Source organism: Penicillium alfredii (assembly GCF_028826965.1).
Source record: "Penicillium alfredii strain IBT 34128 chromosome Unknown utg000004l_segment0_segment0, whole genome shotgun sequence".
Lineage (NCBI taxonomy): Eukaryota > Fungi > Ascomycota > Eurotiomycetes > Eurotiales > Aspergillaceae > Penicillium > Penicillium alfredii.
The window spans coordinates 1,983,725-2,002,827 of NW_026622701.1; the positions used below are offsets into that span (position 1 = coordinate 1,983,725).

A 19,103-nucleotide genomic window follows, 5' to 3' on the forward strand; every position below is an offset into this window, starting at 1 on the left:
TGAGACTGACGCACTCACATTTGTCACCCCTACCAACTGCGACTGTCCCTCTTGTTCGCCACGGGACTGATGAGCCGATAGACCTGGTTCGGCTCTGGTCCAACAGCCAAGGTGGGTCTTGAGCTATGGGTCCATAATCATGCAGAGAGCCGGGTCTATTTAGTTCGAGGGGGGTATTTCCTGAGTCAGTAAGGACGAGACAGACCGAGGATCGTCGTTTGACTCCTGGCCCGCGGTGTACAAGGGGAAGAGGGGGCTGAGTCGGAAGTTGGGCTCGGCTTATACTTCCCAGGTTGCGTTGCTGATGACATTTTAGACAATCACATCACCTCTCTTTCTTGGTTTTTTTAAGATTGTCACTTATCTCCTCATTCAATCTACTCATTGACGAAACTATGGGTTCCCACGCTGAAGATCGGGTGGCTATCATCACCGGCGCCACTGTCAGTATACAAGACATTCCTTCTCTAGTCTCCTCACTAACGCCGCCGATGTCTATAGTCCGGTATGGGGGTTGACCTGGTCAAAGACCTCTGTGCACAGGGATGGAAGGTTGCTTGTGTGGGCCGACGTCGTGAAGCCGGCGAAGCTCTTCTTCAGAGCCTTCCAAAGCACAATGCTCGTTTCTTTGCTGCAGATGTCTCCAAGTACGACGAGCAAGCCAGCGTGTTCCAGCAAGTGCGCCAGCTCTGGGGCCGTATTGATGCATTTTGTGCCAATGCCGGCATCGTCGATACGTCCTCGATCTATATCTACGACTGGAAGAAGAACAGCAAGGGCGTTGATGATATCCCGCCTGCCCCTGACCTCTCCGTCGTCGATGTCGACTACAAGGGCGTCGTGTATGGCACTCAGCTGGCCACGCATTTCATGCGGTACAACCCACAGCCCGGGGGCCGGATCATTGTGACTGGCAGCATTGGAGCTGTCTTCCCCCATGAGTCGTACCCAGTGTACTGCGGCGCGAAGGCAGCCGTCAACCATTTTATCCGCGGTGTTGCACCGCTGCTGAAGCAGAAAGAGAACATCTTGATCAACTGTGTGATGCCGGGGATCGTTTCCACACCAATCGTCCCCATTGAGATGATCCAAGCAGTCACACCCGAATGGTGAGTTCTGAGTAAACCCATCCCGAAGCTCCCCCCCCCTCTTCGCCACATAACCACAGAACTCGATGGTCTTACCAACATGAAACAGTCTCACTCCGGTCGAGACCATCTTGAAGGCTTACCGCACTTTCCTCGATGACTCGACCGGCATGACGGGCCAGCTGCTCGAGTGCTCGGCCGACAAGCTGATTTACTACCCCATGCCCGAACCAGGTAATGGCCGCATCACCAAGCGAGCGATCACCGTCTGGGAGCCGTTGTTCCGCATGATGCACGGGGAGGATTCCAATTTGCCCGAGGCGATCTCATAAGCAAAGTAGAAACTAGATGAACGCGGGAATAAAAGGGAAAAGAAAACAGGTTGTGGCGAGAGCACTACTAAGCCCTAAGTTGTTAGCGTGAGTTGAGAGGATCCACAAGACGTTGACAGCACCGATCGGCTCCTGTCACTGCAATGAACCCTGTCTGTCAAAATCCATTCGCTCGATGCCAGGCCCATGCGATTAACGGGTTGGCTGCCTATTTTAGTTTCGTCTATCGTCGCGGGTGCAGGGGTTTTCTCTTCCGCGTGGGTCCTACTTCCCCTGGGTCTGTTTTGATCTATCACTTCCTTCTCTCTCTCTCTCCGTCTTTCCTCGTGCTGTTTCTATTATAATGTAACTAGATTGTCAATTTCCATGAGTTTTATTCCCCTCGGCAAGGTTTCACTCCACTCAGGAAGTGGCGCTCTACCCGCATGGGCCGTCCGACTATAAGATGAGAGGCGTTGCTATGAATGATCACCAACTTCGGCATGTGGAACTAACTGGGCTGATCCGCTGATGCCCAGAAGAATCTGAATCAACGGTGCCTCTCGGGTAAAATCCGCAACACTCTCCAACACTTGCAATCCTCACAATTGGCCACCATGAAAGGTTGACAGCTCGTTTAAATCCTTCACCCCCACTGAGGACGGGCCAGGGCACCTGAAATATCATCTGAATCATGGATATCGCTCAGTAAATACCGGACAAAAGTACAAGGCTTCTAATCCTGTCTTCTTGCATTAGGCTATGTCGACAGACCCACAGATGGATGGCATCCATAACATCTCTGCTGAAAGGATCAAATCTCCGAGTCAAATCCCGAGAGGATAGACTACAGTAGGGAGGGAGGCAATACAGGGATTCGACAGTCTAAAAACAAAAGGCTGAATGATTCAAACGACGATAGCTCTCCAGGATCCAACAATATGAAATTTCAACCGGGAGATCGTCGGCCTGGAACTCCAGAGATGTGGATTCCCAAGAATATCTGGTTTCTCGCAAGTGGACTATTTCGGCAAATTATATACACAATAAAAACAACGATCAGCCCCACGCTAGACGTTGAGCACGCTGCCAACCTGGTTCTCGACCGCCGTCGCGTCCATCACCTGGCGCATGCCCTCGTCAGCGAACGTGTGCTGATCACGGAAATAGAAGCCGATATCTGACACCTCCACGGCCAACCCGTGCAGCTTGTCCAGGGGCCGGTGGTTGCCCAGAGTATCGCTCAGGCCCTGGCCCGCGGGTTCGCCGCCGTCCAGGAGTTGGAGCACCACTTGGACCACTGTGTCGACGTTGACAAACCGGTCTTTTGGGAAACTGTCCCATGCAGCTGGGTCGATGAGGTTTGTGCGCACCACTGACGGGCAGATGGCGTTCACGCGAGTCCCGCAGGTCTTGAAATGTCGCGAGATGGAGCGCATGAAGCCAACCACGCCGACTATAAGGCATTGTCATTAGCAATAATTCATGCACTGGGCAGTGGCATCCAGTGAAATTGAGGAAAGGAAAAAAAGGAAAGAAGGAAAGGAACTCACATTTTGCCGCGGAATACATCGGCGCCGAGTACGTCGCATACAAACCACCGCAACTAGCGGTCATCACAATGTTGGCGCCATTGCCCTTGTGAGGAGAATTGCGGAAGTAGTGCTGAGCCAGGTAACTGGTCAGAACAACGCCCTTCAGGTCCGCATCGATCGACAGCATGTCCGGCTCTGGCGGCGGAGACACGGCATCGCCGTCAGGTGGAGACGCATAGAAGTTGCCGCGTTCGATAACCCCAGCGTTGGCAAAGACAAAGTCCAGTCGACCGTCTTTCTGGAATGCTTGCTGAAAGGCCGCACCCAACTCGTCATACTTGGTCACGTTGGCGCGGTGGAAGGTGGTTCGAGGTACATCGCGTGCGACTTCAGCTCCTCGCTCCTCGTTGATGTCGAGAACGTGAATATCCCAGTCGCCGCGAGCTGCCAAGGCCTTTGCCACAGCCAGGCCCATGCCACTGGCTGCATCGAGAAAGATAGTTAGCTATATGCTTTGCAGGTGTATCCATGGGTTGGGGAGTGTAGAACCCATACCTCCCCCTGTAATCAACGCTACTTTGGCCATAGTGAAGTGTGAGTTTTTGGAAGTGAGTTAGTTGTTCCTGCGGTAAAAAGCAAGAGGGGCTTCGCGAGACATTATACTATTCTATGAACCGACGTAGAACCATAGTCTGGCTTAGCCCCCTGGGCCCATAGCCTCACCTTCCTTCGTGAGAACGTGGCGGGAGTTGGGAGATCTTCTCCCTGAGACTCCTAACTCTCATTTCCTACTGGAACAGTGTCTGGGATATTTTAATTTCGAATTGGACCAGGGCGAATCTCGTCCTATACCCGCAACATTGAATCGTTATAGTTCAATGTGGACGGAACTCGCCAGAGAAGAACGAGAAACACCCAAAATTGTGGCCATCGAGCGTGGTTTTCAATGGCTATCCTTTAGCCCACACATCTATGGGGGAGAATCCTCCACAGAACCATGTTTTATGCCAGGGGGGACTCTTACATGATCATATTAGTCGGGTTTTAAACTAAATTCCAATGCCGTATCTCTGCGCGGATAGGGTAGAAACATGTTTAGGAATAATCTGCCTCTAAAAGACAAGTGAATCACAGTTTCAATAGAAAGAAAAAGCAAAAGAAAGACGATATCCAAATGCCAAAGGCCGAGTCTCTCCGAGGTCTACTCGACTATTGATCGAGTATGCTGCAGGCATCCAGGCACACACTGATGACAGTTCCATAAATCAGAGACAGCTCCACCTCACATCTTCCGCTCCTGCCAACTGCAGCATCTTTCCCGACCGGCTCCATCGCTCAACGGTGTCGATCCAAGAGGAATGGGGACCCTACTCATTCTCCCAGTTTTGAAACAACTAGGCCCATCGTTGCTTGATAGAGCGATTCGCATCTTTAACAACTCCACCAGGACTTGATAAGTCAAGTCACAGCATGTTAAGAAGGCCCCACGACCAAAAGGACCAACATGCCATGGCAACAGCCCTGGTGGAGCCTTGAGGAAAAGGGCTATGGATTGTCTCATTTGATATCCGAGACTTCTCTGCAGTCCTCCCCGTCAGGGATCCTGAGTCGAGACTCGCAGGCCGAACGAGGCAACCCCCTGTTCACATTTCTTCATCAGCTGTCATGCTCCACAATCCCTGCCCGTGGCGAGAAACGGGGATTTTTCTCGGCTTGTCATCGCTGACGCTAGCGAAAGTCCATGCAGGATTTGACACCGCTGACCGAGATGGTGTAGAACCGAGTCCCCATCACGTCCCGTCACTAGAAACTAGGAACTAGGAACTCGAGACTCAGTCCTGTCTACTTTCAAGTGGCCTCTTCAAAGCTCTCTCTCTCTCTGTGTTGGCCTCGGCCGTAGTCCCGCTTTGCCCGTAGATTCGAATCTCGCTAATGCACCCAAGTGCCCTATGAATGGAAATTTCCCGTTGGCAGTACAATATAGAGACCCATCCAACCAAGGAGATAGTCACAAGCATCCGGCAACGAGAATCAGCGCTCGAGAATAGACTGCTTCGTTTTCCTCCCCCCTCCTCCCCCTCCCTCCCCTCCTCTTCCCACGGACTATTTACTCGGCTTGACGGGAATGGAACTATAGAAAACGAGATCGGGCCGTGGGGTTTCTCCTGAATTAGGGAGTCGATCGTCCTACCGTATAGCGCCCTGCCACTCCCTTCTTATAGGATTATATTCAGCCCTCGAGTCCCACTCTCGGGCTCGAGTGAACCCGTTGATTCTTATTTACACTGCCTTCCTGCATCCTGTGGCCTTATCTAAAGCCAAAGACAACTCCCCCCCTCGGTTTCATGGTTTGACACTTTTTTCTATCTTTGTCGTGAATACTCTAGCCAACAAACACCCCCACCATGGCAGCCGACGACTTGACTATTGAGACCTTCACCGAATATGGAATTGGCATGGTTTTCTTGATCGTGCGGCTGTTTGCCCGCCTGCACTTGGGAGGTTTGCGCGGACTGCGGCTGGATGATGCCTTCGCTGTGGCGGCCATGGTATGTTCCCCTCGAGATACTTGAGGAGTTGACTCATCTTCTGACTACCTGATGTGTTACAGATCTTTTGGACCATGCAGACAGCCATCATCTACCTTCTACGTAAGTCTTGCCCCAAGATCCCTGGTGTCCGTGTGCGCATTTGGTTTGTGTATCGCTGACATCTGAGCAGAGATGTACGGCAACAATATCGGTCTCACCACCCAGACGGCCATGCTGGTTCCGGCCAGCAAGATGCCTGCCATGATCCTGGGCTCAAAATTGGCCTTCATGAACTGGATCTGGTACATGTGTTATATCTGGTGTCTGAAGGGTGTGTTGCTCTGTCTATACTACAAGCTCACGTAGGTCCACACCCCCTCCCCTGTCGATAGGGTTCATTGGATTCTATTCTGATCTTTCTCAGGCAAGGAACGTGGCACCGGAATCTCGTCTGGGGAGCAACGGCATTCTGTCTACTGACTTGGCTGCTGTGTCTGTTGACACACATTTGCATTTGCACGCCCGTCCACAGGAACTGGCAGATTAAACCCTATCCAGGAGGTCAGTAGCGATACTCTTCTAAAGATCACAAATCGTCCAGTGATATTGGGACACTGACAATATGATTGCAATCAGACAATTGTACTCTACGAGGGCCGCTATATATCGTGATTGCAGTATTCAACGTGCTGTGAGTACTCCTCCTCTCCTCTCTCTCTCCATACTATACCCCTGAGACCATCTTCCCAGACTCAACAGCCCAGCTAACCATTACAACAGATCAGACCTTGTCATCCTGATCATCCCAATCCCCATCCTCGCAAAACTGCAAGTCCCACTCCAACGCAAGATCATCCTCGTAGTGATGTTCTCATCAGGAGTCTTCATCATGATCTGCACAATCCTGCGCGCCTACTACTCGCTGGGCGACATCACCAACCTCCCAATCGCACTGGGCTGGGCAAACCGCGAATGCTTCGTCGCAGCAATCGTCGTCTCACTACCAGGAATCAAACCCCTATTCCGCAACACGCGCTGGCTGGGCTCGTCAAACCGCAAGAACAGCAAGAGCCCCTACAACAGCTCGGGCTACAACAACTTCGGGTCCAAGGTGTCCGGCAAGACCAAGACGTTTATCTCGTCGCGTCGCCGCAGTGCCAGCAATGGCCGCCATTTTGAGTTGGATAGTGTCCTTCCGCGCACGGAGAAGGGCAGTCGCATCTCGACGGGCGATAGCGAGGAGTATATTCTTGAGAGTGCTAAGGGGGGTAGTTCCTCTGCCTCTGCGGCTCCCAGACTCCATTGTGAGAGTGAGCACCGGGATCCACTTGCTATTCAAGTTACCACGGAGTATGCCTTGCAGACGGAGTATGGGGCACCTGGTCGTCCTCGGCCATCTCCGGGTGTTTAGGGTGTATCTCTCTCTGCTCGCTTGTTTGTTGCTTTTTGTTTGCCGCGGCTGGCCGAGAGGCAATCCGATTACGATGGTACGAGGTGAGGAGGTTGGCAGGAGCTCAAAAGTCGTGCATAGTAATAGCTTGGTATGGATGTCCCTAATATGGCCGGTTGGAAATGGTAGACTGCAAAAATTCTTACCCAATATCATTTGCCTTAATACCACTTAAAGCAGTTATGTAGCTGCACGTACCATATACTTGAAAAAAAAAACTCCAAATGCAACGAGTCTATTCTATTTCCTCTTCTTTTGCAGTCCAAGCTAGACATCAGCGTGGACCATACCAGTACACTAAGTTACACATCGAGGGAAAGAGAAAAGATCAGGAGGGAAGACATAAGAAAGACATAGGAGCGCAGAACGGGGGGAATGGATATGCTGGGAAGGTCATAGAACGGCGAGAGATGGGACGAGGGTTCAAACCAGGAGAGGAGAGATGGCGGAAGTTATATAGTACACACTCCAATCCTAGTCCCCGACTTGCAGGGTAACGGAAACAAGACAGCCGGCCAGGTGATGCTGCCTCCAGTGAAAAGGGAATGGCGTCAGATCAAGATGTATTCATCCGATGCAGACTTCAATTCTCCGTCTTCTTCGCCGCCTGGTTGTTCTCCTCCGTGTCGTGCCAGGCCTCGGGGACCAGGGAGTCGCTTTCGGACTGCTTTTCTTGTGGATGCGAAGATGCATCGGTCTCGGCGGCGGTGGCCGGTTGTTCGGAGGATGCAGGAGCACCTTCGGGCTCGTCGTCTTCCAGCTCGGCGCCGTATACGTCAGGGTGCTGCCGGAAGCAGTCTTGCATACCCCTGGAGGATTGTAAGTCAAAAGTCTACACAATTATATCGCCGGGACACCTACTTGAACTTCTCAATGCAGTCCATGCCCTTAGGCTCCTCCGTGGAGTAGACGAAGCAGCTGAACGCCGCCTTGAACTCTTCTCCACACGGGCCGTGGGCCATGCCACCCAGACACGGGCAGTCCCAGTTAATCTCACCCGTCTCCGGGTTGAACGCAGCCTCCTGGCCAGCCTCTTCCTCGAGCTCCTGGGGGTTCACGCCGCCCTCCAGGGCCGGCGTGTCGGTCTTCGCGGCAGACTCTGCGGCCCGCTCTTGACGGATTTTAGGGGTGACAGAGTCAAGAGTCGGAAGGGAGGCGTCATCATCGTTTTCTTTCCGGAGTAAGGCCAGGGCGGAGACTAGAAAACAGGTCCAACGAAGATTAGTAAAAACCCGGTTGTCAATGGCTGTGGCACGGAATTGCAGAAAAAGGGACAAACAAGAAATGAAACAGTCAAGCTCAATTCAACTTACACGATGGTGTCTCGGCAAAAACACTGCTCGTGTTGTAGTAGTAGACCGCGCCAGCGGCCAATCCCAAGCGGACAACCGAGTTCTTCCAGCTTCGCGACTTGGTCGGACCGGTGCTTATCAATCGCTTTGCCGGGCCATGAGCCACAGCAGGCGCGCGAGCGAGCGCTCTTGCGGCAGGGCGGAACATGATCTGACAGTGAATAGACAGAGGGATAGGGAGGAGGGGGAGAGAATCGCGCGAAGCCAACGGAGGAAGAGAGCGCGGAGAAGTCGGTGGAAAGAGAAGCGGAGGGATGTGGGCCAGTCACGTTGCGCGGAACTCGACTTTCGCCCGCTGTGCACCAACGTTGACCACGAGCGGTACACCGGTTTCTTTCAAATCCCTTTCAAACCGTGTCCTTTGAGAATGGACTCTCAGCTCTCCTGAATATCTCAGGCGCATCTCACGATGGAGTGGGATCCCAGCCGGTTCTTCCGCGCCTCCGGCAGCCCTACGCCGTATGCTATTCTCGTGCTCAACCAGCCCATCAACGAGAAGGCGTTTGCGGTACTGGGTGAGCATGGTGAGTTGCTAGCATTTATTCAATATACCCATGGATGTATCTTTCGTCAAGAATGAGTTATTAATGCCCGTACAGCATCTTACATTATCTGCGCCGATGGCGGTGCCAATCGGCTGTATGATATGCTGCGAGGCAGCAGCGAAGAATCTCAAAATGTAAGCAAAATCAATTTGAAAGCATATCCCGGCGGTAGAAAAACTTGAGAGATTGTTCTCTAGGTGGTGATGAAACATTGTTTTCCTGAATATAGCTTCCCACTAATTCGGTCTCTCCAGCTTCCCAACGCCATCGTCGGCGATTTAGACTCTATTCGCCCGTCAGTGCGAGAGCACTACGAGGCGCTAGAAGTATCTATCCTCGAAGACCCAGATCAATACTCTACAGACTTCACCAAGTGTCTGGAGTACCTCAACGCGCATGCAGCCGAGATCATCGCATCTCCTCGGCGTGGAGTATCTACAACAGAAGGAGACAGCGACAACACAGCATCTGCCTCGACATCAGTCCTAGAAATTGTGATCCTGGGTGGCCTCGGCGGACGCGTTGACCAGGCCTTCTCGCAGATTCATCACTTGTACATGATGACACAGACCCAGCATGCAATTCGCGAGGCCCACGATCATGGCAAAGGGCAAACTATGGATCAATCTCAACAGCAAACAGTACCGCCTGCGGCGGGTGGAAATCTCTATCTTATCTCTGAAGAAAGCATTACCTTCATCCTTCAAACAGGGAAAAATACCATCTACACGCCTGCAACAAAGCGCGCAGATCTCAAATCGCCTTTACCAAACACAGAGCCAGAGCCAGAGCCAGAGTATTTCTTCGAGGAAAACATCGGCATCATCCCTCTGTCTGGCCCCGCCTCAATTACGACCCACGGCTTCGAATGGGATGTGCAGGACTGGCACACAGAGATCGGGGGCCAGTTATCGACGAGCAACCACATCCGCTCAGATACCGTGCATGTCGAGACGTCGGTGCCGGTGGTGTTTACAGTGGAATTGGCGGCGAGGCTAAAACGGAAGTGATGACAGAAGAGTCAAGTATACTATACTTCTTCTCATTGATACCCCATTATAGAGTCCAAACGACAGCAAAAACACGAACGGTCATTAAAGTTGAAAAAAAAGCAAACCAAAATCAAAAACCAGGATAAGAACCCAACCGAGGCGCCTCCTCTGGCTGAAGCGAGAGACCAAGAAGATAAAAAAAGGATTTAAGGAGAAAAAAGAACCCAATTTCGCATATCGCATCACCGCGTATCCCAAACACAAAACACAAACAACCGTAACCCACAAGCTTGATAACAGGAAACAAAAACCAAATAACATAAGAGCAACAACATGAGGCGGCCAGCAGGCAGCGACATGCCTCTAGAAAATTGAGGATATCAAAGGGGAGACTCCAACCCGGAAGAAGGACCGGAGTAGCGGAAATTATGGGGGAAACAAAATCAAATCAACACCAGACACTATTTCGTCTGCGAGCCCAAATTGCGCACCTGTACAGCCCGAAACAGAAGCAGAAGCAGAAGCAGCTGACTGTTCAGCTACTAACGTCGCAGGATAGCCTCGTACAGAGTGCCAATGACGCCGATAGCAGTCCCAGTCAACATGCCAGCCCAATGCCCGGGGACAGCAGTGTTGACCTTGCTGATAGCAAAGTTGCTGAACACGTCCCAGAAAGTGAACTTGTCCGCGTACACAAGGTACACCAGCAGAGCCTTGGCGATGTTGAAACTCAGCGGATCAAAGCTGGCGCGGGAAGCCGAGGCCGACGGGCGACCACGACGCGCAGGCGTGTGAGAGCCACCGTTGCCACCGGCAGCCTGCAAGCTCAGGTTGAAAAAGTAGGCAAAGACCAACGGCAGGACAAGACCGGTCAGAAGCCAAAGGGTGAGAGGCGCCCAGAACGCGCCGGTGAGCAGCACAAAGAAGTCCGGGACCTTGATGTGGACGGCGGGGAGTCGAACCGCAGGCACTTCGGGGACAGTGGTGAGATAGCGCAGCGGGAGGAGCTCCTTCAGAACGCTGCCACCCTCCAACAGCAACACGATGGTCTCGACGGCCTTGAGACTGCTCAGAGTGGCGCGCAGCGCGTGCGATCGTTCCAGAACGCCCGAAGCCGTCCATGCGCTCTCCAAACCCTCGCGCATCTTCGTCGTCTGCCGGTCAATGGCGTCGGTCACGACGGCCGGCGAGGGAGGCAGCGGCGCATGCGCATCGAGAGAGGTTCGCGCCGCTCGCGCCGACGTGCGCAACACACTAGGAGACTTGGCCGCTTCGTCAGATTCCTCCCTGTCGCATAGAGTCAGTTTGCGCGATCATTATACACACGGGCCGGGACGCGTCCCGGCCTGGGCGGGGGTAGAATGGCTGTACTTACTCTGTCTCCTTCTTCTTGGTCGATCGCCGACTGACGCTCTTTTTCTCGGTCACGGGAGAAACCTCGACTCGGGCTTCGCGCTTCACAGGCGAGGCGGCACGTGCTGGCTGCGCCAGCCGCTTGTAGTACTCGGCGAGTTTCTTGTCGCCCGCAAAGATAGACCGATTGTCGCGAAGGTGCTTGTCCAGCGCGACCACGAGCTCATTCTTATTGTAGGTCGCATAGCTAGAATAAAAGACTACAGTTAGCGCAGGCACTGGATGCGCTTGCGATTGCGATCGCGATGGGGGCAGACATACTCTTCCAGGTCGGTTTTCTCGGCAAACTCGACCAGCTCCGGCTTGCGCAGCTTGTTCAGATAAGGTAGACCGCTTGACATGGTGTATAAAAAACGCTGACGGATCAGCGAAAAGGTTTCAACGGGAGAATAAGACACATCAAATCAGAGGAAAAGTCGGAGAGGGGAAGAGTAGAGATGCAAGGAGGAGGGGAGATGGGGAATTGAATTGTTTACGTCGATCGCCCAAACAAAACACGCTAGCGCGTCGCTCGTTGTTCTCTCTCATTCCTTTGATGTTTTTTCTTTTCTTCCTTTCTTTGACTTGCCTTGAGTTTAATTATAGGTTTTCTTTGATTCTATGTATATGGGACCAGAGAAAAAGTTATGGTACACGAGGCCCTAGAGCCAGTCTAGTCTATCATGGAGCAGAGTACAACACAGTATACAAGCGCAATGCGCCAAAAGAAACATACCAACAACGCCCCCAATGAAGCCATTCCATGAATGCATGCAGAGAAATGAAAGGATCCGATCACAAAGGCTCCTCCGAACCGTGGTAGATCTCGAGTTGTTTGAGTAGGTACTGGTACAGGACCAGCATCGTTCCACTCTGGATACTGGTCCACACACCGCGTGGGCCCACGCCGCGGAACCACCCTGCAACCCCCTCGGCACGGTAGATCATCTTCAGCCCTGTGAAAAAGGATGATGTGTCCAGTCGCGGTGTTCCTGGGGGCAGAACCGATGTGGATGGTCCTGACGTGGAAATGGGTCTTGAGGATCCCCGAGGAGTGTGCGAATGCGATGACGCCGGCGCATGCGGCCTAGGGCTTTCTTTGGGTACATGATCGTTGGCGTGTTTCGCACCCGACGGCCCAGGGTTCTCCGGAGGGTTCCGTTGGGTCTGGATTCGCGTTTTGACGACATCCATCGGACAGGTCATCACTCCGGCCATACCACCAGCAGTGGCGGCAGTTAGGATCTCCAGACCCAGCCCGATATCCCGAGAGCCGACCCATTGCTTGGCCAGAGCCTGCTCCTGCTCGTAGAAAGCGAACTGCAGCGCCGAAAATGGCAGGTCACGGAAGATGGTTGCCTTGTAGCCGTGGAAGAGAGCCGAGAAACCTTCCTGGCGGACGATCGTGCGGATCGCATCGCGGGTGCCGCGGTAATTGTATCCCGAATGGAAGAACGGGTTGTTGTGCCGTCCCTGTAGCTGCAGCCGAGTCTTCAACACTTCGGACGGAACGTAGACGACCGATGCAGCCAGGTCTGCGAAGAAACCACCAGACAGGTATGCCAAGTTGGGGTTAATGCCTCCATCCAGCATCAACCGCTTGGTAAATTCATACATCCCAAAGAAAATCACCGTCCCTGGAAATGAGCCGAGAAAGGCCGGCAAAGCCCCACCGTACAGGCCACGAAACAGTCCTTCCTGTCGATAAATTGTTGAATATGACGAGGTCATTGAAGTGTACTTGGGCGGGAAGTGGGGATCGGCTTGTTGTCGGGTCTTGACGGTGTCGAGCGAGTGCATCAGCATGTCACCGCATGTTCCTCCGGTTCCACCAGCGAGCATCGCCTGAAAATTGGAACTATGGTCAGTTTCAAGAAATCTGTCTGTGTTTTCAAGAGCAATCGTACATGTAGATATGGTGGACGGGGCTCCTCCTCCTCCATCACTCGAGCGGCATACTGGGCATGGCCGATCTCATGGATCCCGCTTGCCGGAACAGGATGTTGTGTCCATGTTGAAACAGGCGATTCGTGCGTGGTCGAGTCCGAGGTCGCTGTTGTCGAGAACAGGCCGAAGACTCGCGAGGTTAGGCTCATGGCAGTAACAACCGAGACCGTAACCCGGGGCGGTTGCTGGTCGGGACCAGACTAGGGGCAAGGGGTGCCAAAGACTGGGAAAGTAAGAGCACCCCTAGAAGGACCGGGTCAGTAAAGGAGTGACACGAAACCAGGCACCCAAAAGGTGATAACAAGAACTTTTTTCCCGCGCGGATGACGATTTGCGCCAAAATTTGGTCGGCGGTGTTTTTTCTTTTCTCCGCCTGCTGCCTCAGGCAGGAACCCAAAATATAGTTGGGGCCAAAAGTATACGAGCAACAACTGCCTCGGGCATTGGGAGATCTCGAGTTGAGCAATCGAGTGTATCATAGACCCTTTTCATCTTCACCCTTGTCTACTGAAATTCCATGGCTTAATACCAGCCGGCCACGAATTATCGGGCCAGCCTTGAGCGAAAATCAAGCATAGTGCATACGTGACGAATTCAACAATTTGACACGAGGAAATGCAAAAACAATGCTCTAAAACTAGTGAACAAGTGGCGTTGCGTATAGCATCATCATGGCGGGGATCCTCCGCGTCCGCCTCTTTTCTACAAGACCCACAATCCGCGACCCCGTCCCCTCATGAAGAAACTGTTCAATGGGAAGGAGAACCCCCCATCGTGTCATATTTCATTCAGGCGGCATCATGCGCCCGCGTTCCCAGAACCAAAAACCGCGCAGCTTTTTGTACAGTAGAGCCTCCGGGAGCTCCCACGTTACAAAAAGCAGTGGAATCCTGGAAACCGTTTACTGCGGCTTCTTGGCAGCAACGGCACCAGACAAGTAACGGCCCACATCGGTAGCCTCATAGCCCTGGCGCACGACACCCTTGAAGGTCTCCCAGCCCTGGCGCACCTGAGGGGGGTGCTCTGGTGGGAGATGGAAGCATCAGCACGGGCGGTAAGCTGGCGAACAGCCTGCTGAACAAAGGAGCTCTGGGCGTAGCGGGCACGGAAGAAAGCCAAGTAGACCACCAGCAGCACCCAGCTGCCCTTGGAGAAGGTAATCGCAGACAGCACCAGTCGGAACAGGAGCAAAATCTCGAGCGTAGCAACCACACCCATGCTGGCATCATAGTACTGCTTGATGAAGCGGCCAATGGTCTCGGCGAGCGGCGACTGCTTGCCGGCGGGCTTGGAGCTTGGAGAGGTGGGCGAGGCCGGGCCTGGGGCACCCTGCGACGGCGGCTGCAGGGTCGGGATCAGGTACATGCGGCTGTAGGTGGCGACGTGGAAAACCGAGTACACGCTGAATGGCAAGAGGGCCAAAAGGAGCTGGCGCGAGTACAGCCAGACCAAAGCCATACCTGATATCGATAAGCAAATGGACCCCTTGATTGGCACCCCCTGTTTTTCTTTTTTTCCCATCATAGACCACTCACCCAGATACTGCACATTCTCATCGGAGATGAGCTTGGTCACAATGGTGGGAACATTGCCCTGGACACCTCGAGCGAAGTGACCCTTGTACACGACAATTCCATAGGTGACAGCCGCCGAGATAAATGCCAGACGATAGGCGATCTTGGCCGAGGACGAGTAATAATTGAAGAAGATGAAGGACAGGGTGTAGCGGAGGACGGAAATCAGCAGGGTCAGGTGTCTGCGAATGGTCAGCAACCCCGGGTCGGGAGATGTCTCGGATGCCCACGAGTTGGACCTACCCAACAAACCAGGCAAATCTGCAAGGTGGTATCAAGTTAGCTTCCATGCATGATCCATTGTAGCTTCATCCATGCAGCAGCAACAATTCAAAGATGGAAAACTTACTGCAGGGTCTGTGCGAGAGCCTTGAGTCTCTCAGCCAGAGGCAGGGTCGCAGGCGGAGGAGGAGCCATGGAGATCAAAGTCGAAATTCAAGCTCGAGTGAAAATGGAAAAATCAGAGAATGCAAAGAAAGCAGGGTGATTGTGGCAAGGGGGAGAAGGAAGAGGTGAAGGAGGCTGGGGAGCGGGGAGTGTGTGCTGTGCTTTCCAGCTCGGGAGCTACCGCTCTCCGCCTTTGGTGACGTCGGGCACTATCATGAACCATGGCCCTGAACATTCTGATGCCATATGGTCTTTGCTTGTGTTTTCTGCATGGAATAATTGCCGTTCTGTATTTATTTGTCTATTTTGATTTCTATGATCTGAGTCTTCCGGTTCACCATTGCCTCACCAATCTCCTATGTTCTTAGCTATAGACCTAAGCATAGTATAGTAGAGCTGGGCCTATACATTTGAAAGCTTGGGTGTTGACGGGAAGTCTAATAAAATACTTTTTCTGATGGATGTCTTAGTATCAAGCATCAACGCCAACCAATGCAATTATCCGCCTAGTATTCAAGAACTGCTAGGTATCTACACTAAATATCTTGTTTGTCTTGTATCCCTTAGGGCATAAAATTATTCATAAACCTCCTAGAATTACCAGTCGCTGACCCTCGATTCGCTCGGGTGGCTTGAGGGATACTAAAGAGTAAATGATAGATTTTATAGCTTTTTTTTACTCTTAGGATTCTATCTTATCTAAAATACTCTATTATCTACTTAATATAAGCTACAATGGTTGTCTCTTTTCTTCTATTTCTTTCTCTCCTTTTGGCATTATTATTATAGAGAGGGGGTAGGTATGCAAGAGGAAAGGGGGCTGTATTGAGAGAATGTTTGCTTCTTAAAAAGGCAAACTATCTAGGTCAAGTTTTAGGGTTCGCATAATAGTTACGTAAATTCAGATATTCAGATATTATAAATATATCAAGACCCTCATAAGGATATAAAAATCTTTCCTTCTATTTACATCGATAGTTTTCCTTACACTACTGCTGGATGTCTCCTAGTTCTTATTTACATACTCTGTTATATCTCACGCTTCTACGTAAATCTATAGATTGCAGAGACCAGGGTTCAAGCTTGTCCCTTTTAAAAACTATTAGCTTAGGAAGATAAAAAGCTTCTATGCGAACGAGCTAGCAGCAGGATTCATTGAATCATGAGTTATACTTTTTAGCCTACAAAGATCATGGCACCTGTCTTATATTTTACTATCTAACTGAAAACGGCTATTTTCATTATATTCTGCGGTGCTTCTTATATCGGAGGGATTCACAGTACTTAGCGATGACTCTCGTAGGTATAGATAGTAGAGGAGTTAAAATAGAAAAGCATTTCACCTAGTACTGCATTTAGTTTATCCATACATACTGACATTAGTCCTCACACTACTTGACCTTCATGGTCAAAACTTGCTAAGGTACAGGGGCATAAGATACCTAACCTGTTTATCAGGAAGCAGTGTCGTAGTTTTAATGGCTATCAAAAGGCTAAGGTCTTCCTTTTTAGCACAACCTCTATGCGATTCTAAGATCTTTGAAGATAGCCACCAAAGTACTATCTGCATTCAAGGTATATGGCGACTTTATATGTTGTGAAGCTATCAAAACTTGCACATCTTCTTTCCTTCTTTTGAACAAGATTAAAAATCGAGAAGGAAAGAAGATAACCATGGTTAGGATTCCCTCACTGGACTTGAATGTATCTAAATATGATATTTATCTAAACTACCCAAGTGAGGTATAGATGGTGTCGTGCCCAGGTGGCTATTGTCTAAGTCTTCAAGGTCTAGTTACAACTGCCTGTTTCTTATACGAGGTGGTGGACAAAGGTTATTTCACAGCAATAGTGGTTTATCTAAGGCTATAAAATATTAAAACTACAATGTCATCGAAACTGCCTCTACCTCATTTAATCTCTAACCTTATATATTGAGATAGGGACAACTGCCAACCCTACCACCTATAGTAAATACTTCAAAAGCTCCAATTTAGATCAACATCGAAACCAACAGAACATTGAAAGCTTAAACCCCTCTCACGCCAAGTGGAACCCCAAACCCCAAAATCACATGTACCTCGGCGTAGACGGGAGGCTGTTGCTAGTGCGATGATCCAGGGTATGTTTACGCATGTTCATGCCGGGGTCTCCATCATCATGCATTGCCTCGCTTCTAGCCATGTTTTGGGGGGGGGGGGGGGGGGGGGGCTAGTTAATAGTGATATGCTATAGACTATTGCAACTAGCATCTGCATTACCCCGGATACGAGGACCAATACGATATAGCACATGCTCGAACCCTAGAAATGCCTCACGCTAGAGAACAATGCCGATGTGTCTCTATTTTACTTTTGAGGTGCTTTGGGTATGGTTTTGCTGGGTCTTCTCGGTGTTGTTGACATCTAGACTCTCTTCGGTCTATGGATATACGGCGATCGTTTCTGTTAATTCGTCCCCCTCTTTTGGGTTTTATGTTTTCTGATGTCGCGAGAGTCTTCCCCACGGGGTAATAATTGAAATAATCCATGGATGTCCTGGGCGATTATCATGAAACTTGCAGTAAATAGTAACCGAACCGGTTCATGGCAGTTACGAACCGTGGGAGAGTGCGGGGAATCATTGATATTAAACAAATATACAACAGAAAGTATATTAGGCCTATATTGATCCTAGAGAAAAATAAATAAGATATTGATATTTTCACGGAAAATAGCAAGAGAATGGTGGTTCTACTACAAAAATGCCTCACTCCACCTCTACTCACTCCCTCCAAATCCTATCTTAGAACCCGACCTACTAGGCTCTTGAAAGTCAAACCCTGATCAGGATATTCACAAGCCCCTTCAAAAATTCTCCGCCCATTGAACCCTGGTATGGTCCCCAGCCCCTTCTTCACCAGAATGGTCCTACAGGGACAATAAATCTAGAGGCTCCAGCAGCACCAAGCCTCCCAACATCCCGGCACACTAGAAATTCTCCATGCCGAGTCAGTACACAAACACAATAGTATACTAACTAACAGACCCTAACACCCGGGTATTGGCTCCACCAACTCCCGGCGCCGGGATTATGCAGGAACGGCCGAGTTGCCCCGTTAGGAGGGGGGGGGGGGGCCTGGCCCACCACAGTGGGTTTCGGTGGGTGTCAGAAGGGGAAGGTCAATATCTACTGTTTCTTCTACTTCTACTTCTACTTTTTACGGTAGATAGAATCTATATGTAGCACTGAGAAAATCAATGTGAATCGGATGACTGTACTTCGAAGTAGTTTACATAGTATTAGAAATAACTTACTCAGATAGACACTTAGAGCGCCAATACTAGAAGGTTTCTAGATTGTTTCAGCTATATTAATGCTGAGCAACCAGTTCAATGCTGACTCGTGGTTTCGCCCCTTCCAAGGTTTGTTCTTTTGTATTTTATTTCTTAATCAAATTTTCAACAGTTTCGAGTCAGACATTTTCTGCTTTTGAAGGTGTCTCGACAGATCCGTATCTCCTATGCTGTATATGTCCGTGGGGTCATAAGCCTGAGATGACGTGCAGAATCGGGCGCATTCAAAATCCACTCCAGCTGAGAAGGAATAACGGGCAGGCCGAGATGTCGTGTCCAACTCGATGGCGAGTGGGATCTACGAATGAGATCTGATTGTTGGGTGGAATGTTAACACTGGCTACCCCAAGGCTCATTCATACCTTGGTATAGTTTCTAGGCGCTGATTTGCCGATAGACACTCATAAGACCCAGATTCAAGAAGACCCGCTAATATAAATAAATTAATTGTAGATTGGTTTTTTTTCTTTTAGCTTGGAAAATCCTCGACGCCTTGCCCAGCATAGTGCGACATTTCCGTAACACCGAACTGTCTCGAGCTCTCTCTCTCTTTTTTTTGGTAAACCAACCCCCCCCCCCCTTTTCCCCCCCTTTAACCCTTTTGAGAAAAATAGAATAATATTGCAGGTCGTCTTGCGTAGGACAACAAAGTCAGTAGGACAGA

The 19,103-nt window shown here is 50.7% G+C and overlaps 8 protein-coding genes across 8 annotated transcripts; 3 read left to right on the forward strand and 5 right to left on the reverse strand.

Annotated features, from left to right (window-relative positions):
* Positions 1-395: 395 nt before the first annotated feature.
* Positions 396-1,420, forward strand: NUU61_002408 (SDR family oxidoreductase; the record flags this gene model as incomplete). Its single annotated transcript, XM_056652990.1, has 3 exons — positions 396-443; positions 502-1,109; positions 1,198-1,420. The coding sequence occupies 3 exons, from the start codon at positions 396-398 to the stop codon at positions 1,418-1,420; spliced, it is 879 nt and encodes a 292-aa protein (XP_056514057.1).
* Positions 1,421-2,469: 1,049 nt separating this feature from the next.
* NUU61_002409 (uncharacterized protein) lies at positions 2,470-3,520 on the reverse strand (the record flags this gene model as incomplete). The annotated part of the gene is made up of 3 exons (XM_056652991.1): positions 2,470-2,855; positions 2,953-3,417; positions 3,490-3,520. 3 exons carry the CDS (start codon positions 3,518-3,520, stop codon positions 2,470-2,472), a joined length of 882 nt encoding a protein of 293 aa, XP_056514058.1.
* Positions 3,521-5,339: 1,819 nt separating this feature from the next.
* Positions 5,340-6,876, forward strand: NUU61_002410 (uncharacterized protein; the record flags this gene model as incomplete). The annotated part of the gene is made up of 6 exons (XM_056652992.1): positions 5,340-5,483; positions 5,546-5,585; positions 5,656-5,827; positions 5,890-6,026; positions 6,102-6,156; positions 6,246-6,876. The coding sequence occupies 6 exons, from the start codon at positions 5,340-5,342 to the stop codon at positions 6,874-6,876; spliced, it is 1,179 nt and encodes a 392-aa protein (XP_056514059.1).
* Positions 6,877-7,498: 622 nt separating this feature from the next.
* On the reverse strand, positions 7,499-8,415 carry NUU61_002411 (coiled-coil-helix-coiled-coil-helix domain-containing protein; the record flags this gene model as incomplete). Its single annotated transcript, XM_056652993.1, has 3 exons — positions 7,499-7,724; positions 7,777-8,113; positions 8,229-8,415. The coding sequence occupies 3 exons, from the start codon at positions 8,413-8,415 to the stop codon at positions 7,499-7,501; spliced, it is 750 nt and encodes a 249-aa protein (XP_056514060.1).
* Positions 8,416-8,676: 261 nt separating this feature from the next.
* Positions 8,677-9,822, forward strand: NUU61_002412 (thiamine diphosphokinase; the record flags this gene model as incomplete). Its single annotated transcript, XM_056652994.1, has 3 exons — positions 8,677-8,791; positions 8,867-8,946; positions 9,067-9,822. 3 exons carry the CDS (start codon positions 8,677-8,679, stop codon positions 9,820-9,822), a joined length of 951 nt encoding a protein of 316 aa, XP_056514061.1.
* Positions 9,823-10,346: 524 nt separating this feature from the next.
* On the reverse strand, positions 10,347-11,558 carry NUU61_002413 (uncharacterized protein; the record flags this gene model as incomplete). Its single annotated transcript, XM_056652995.1, has 3 exons — positions 10,347-11,091; positions 11,180-11,404; positions 11,479-11,558. 3 exons carry the CDS (start codon positions 11,556-11,558, stop codon positions 10,347-10,349), a joined length of 1,050 nt encoding a protein of 349 aa, XP_056514062.1.
* Positions 11,559-11,991: 433 nt separating this feature from the next.
* NUU61_002414 (putative mitochondrial carrier protein) lies at positions 11,992-13,292 on the reverse strand (the record flags this gene model as incomplete). The annotated part of the gene is made up of 2 exons (XM_056652996.1): positions 11,992-13,041; positions 13,104-13,292. 2 exons carry the CDS (start codon positions 13,290-13,292, stop codon positions 11,992-11,994), a joined length of 1,239 nt encoding a protein of 412 aa, XP_056514063.1.
* Positions 13,293-14,044: 752 nt separating this feature from the next.
* NUU61_002415 (uncharacterized protein) lies at positions 14,045-15,134 on the reverse strand (the record flags this gene model as incomplete). The annotated part of the gene is made up of 5 exons (XM_056652997.1): positions 14,045-14,152; positions 14,212-14,603; positions 14,679-14,899; positions 14,961-14,978; positions 15,067-15,134. 5 exons carry the CDS (start codon positions 15,132-15,134, stop codon positions 14,045-14,047), a joined length of 807 nt encoding a protein of 268 aa, XP_056514064.1.
* Positions 15,135-19,103: the final 3,969 nt, after the last annotated feature.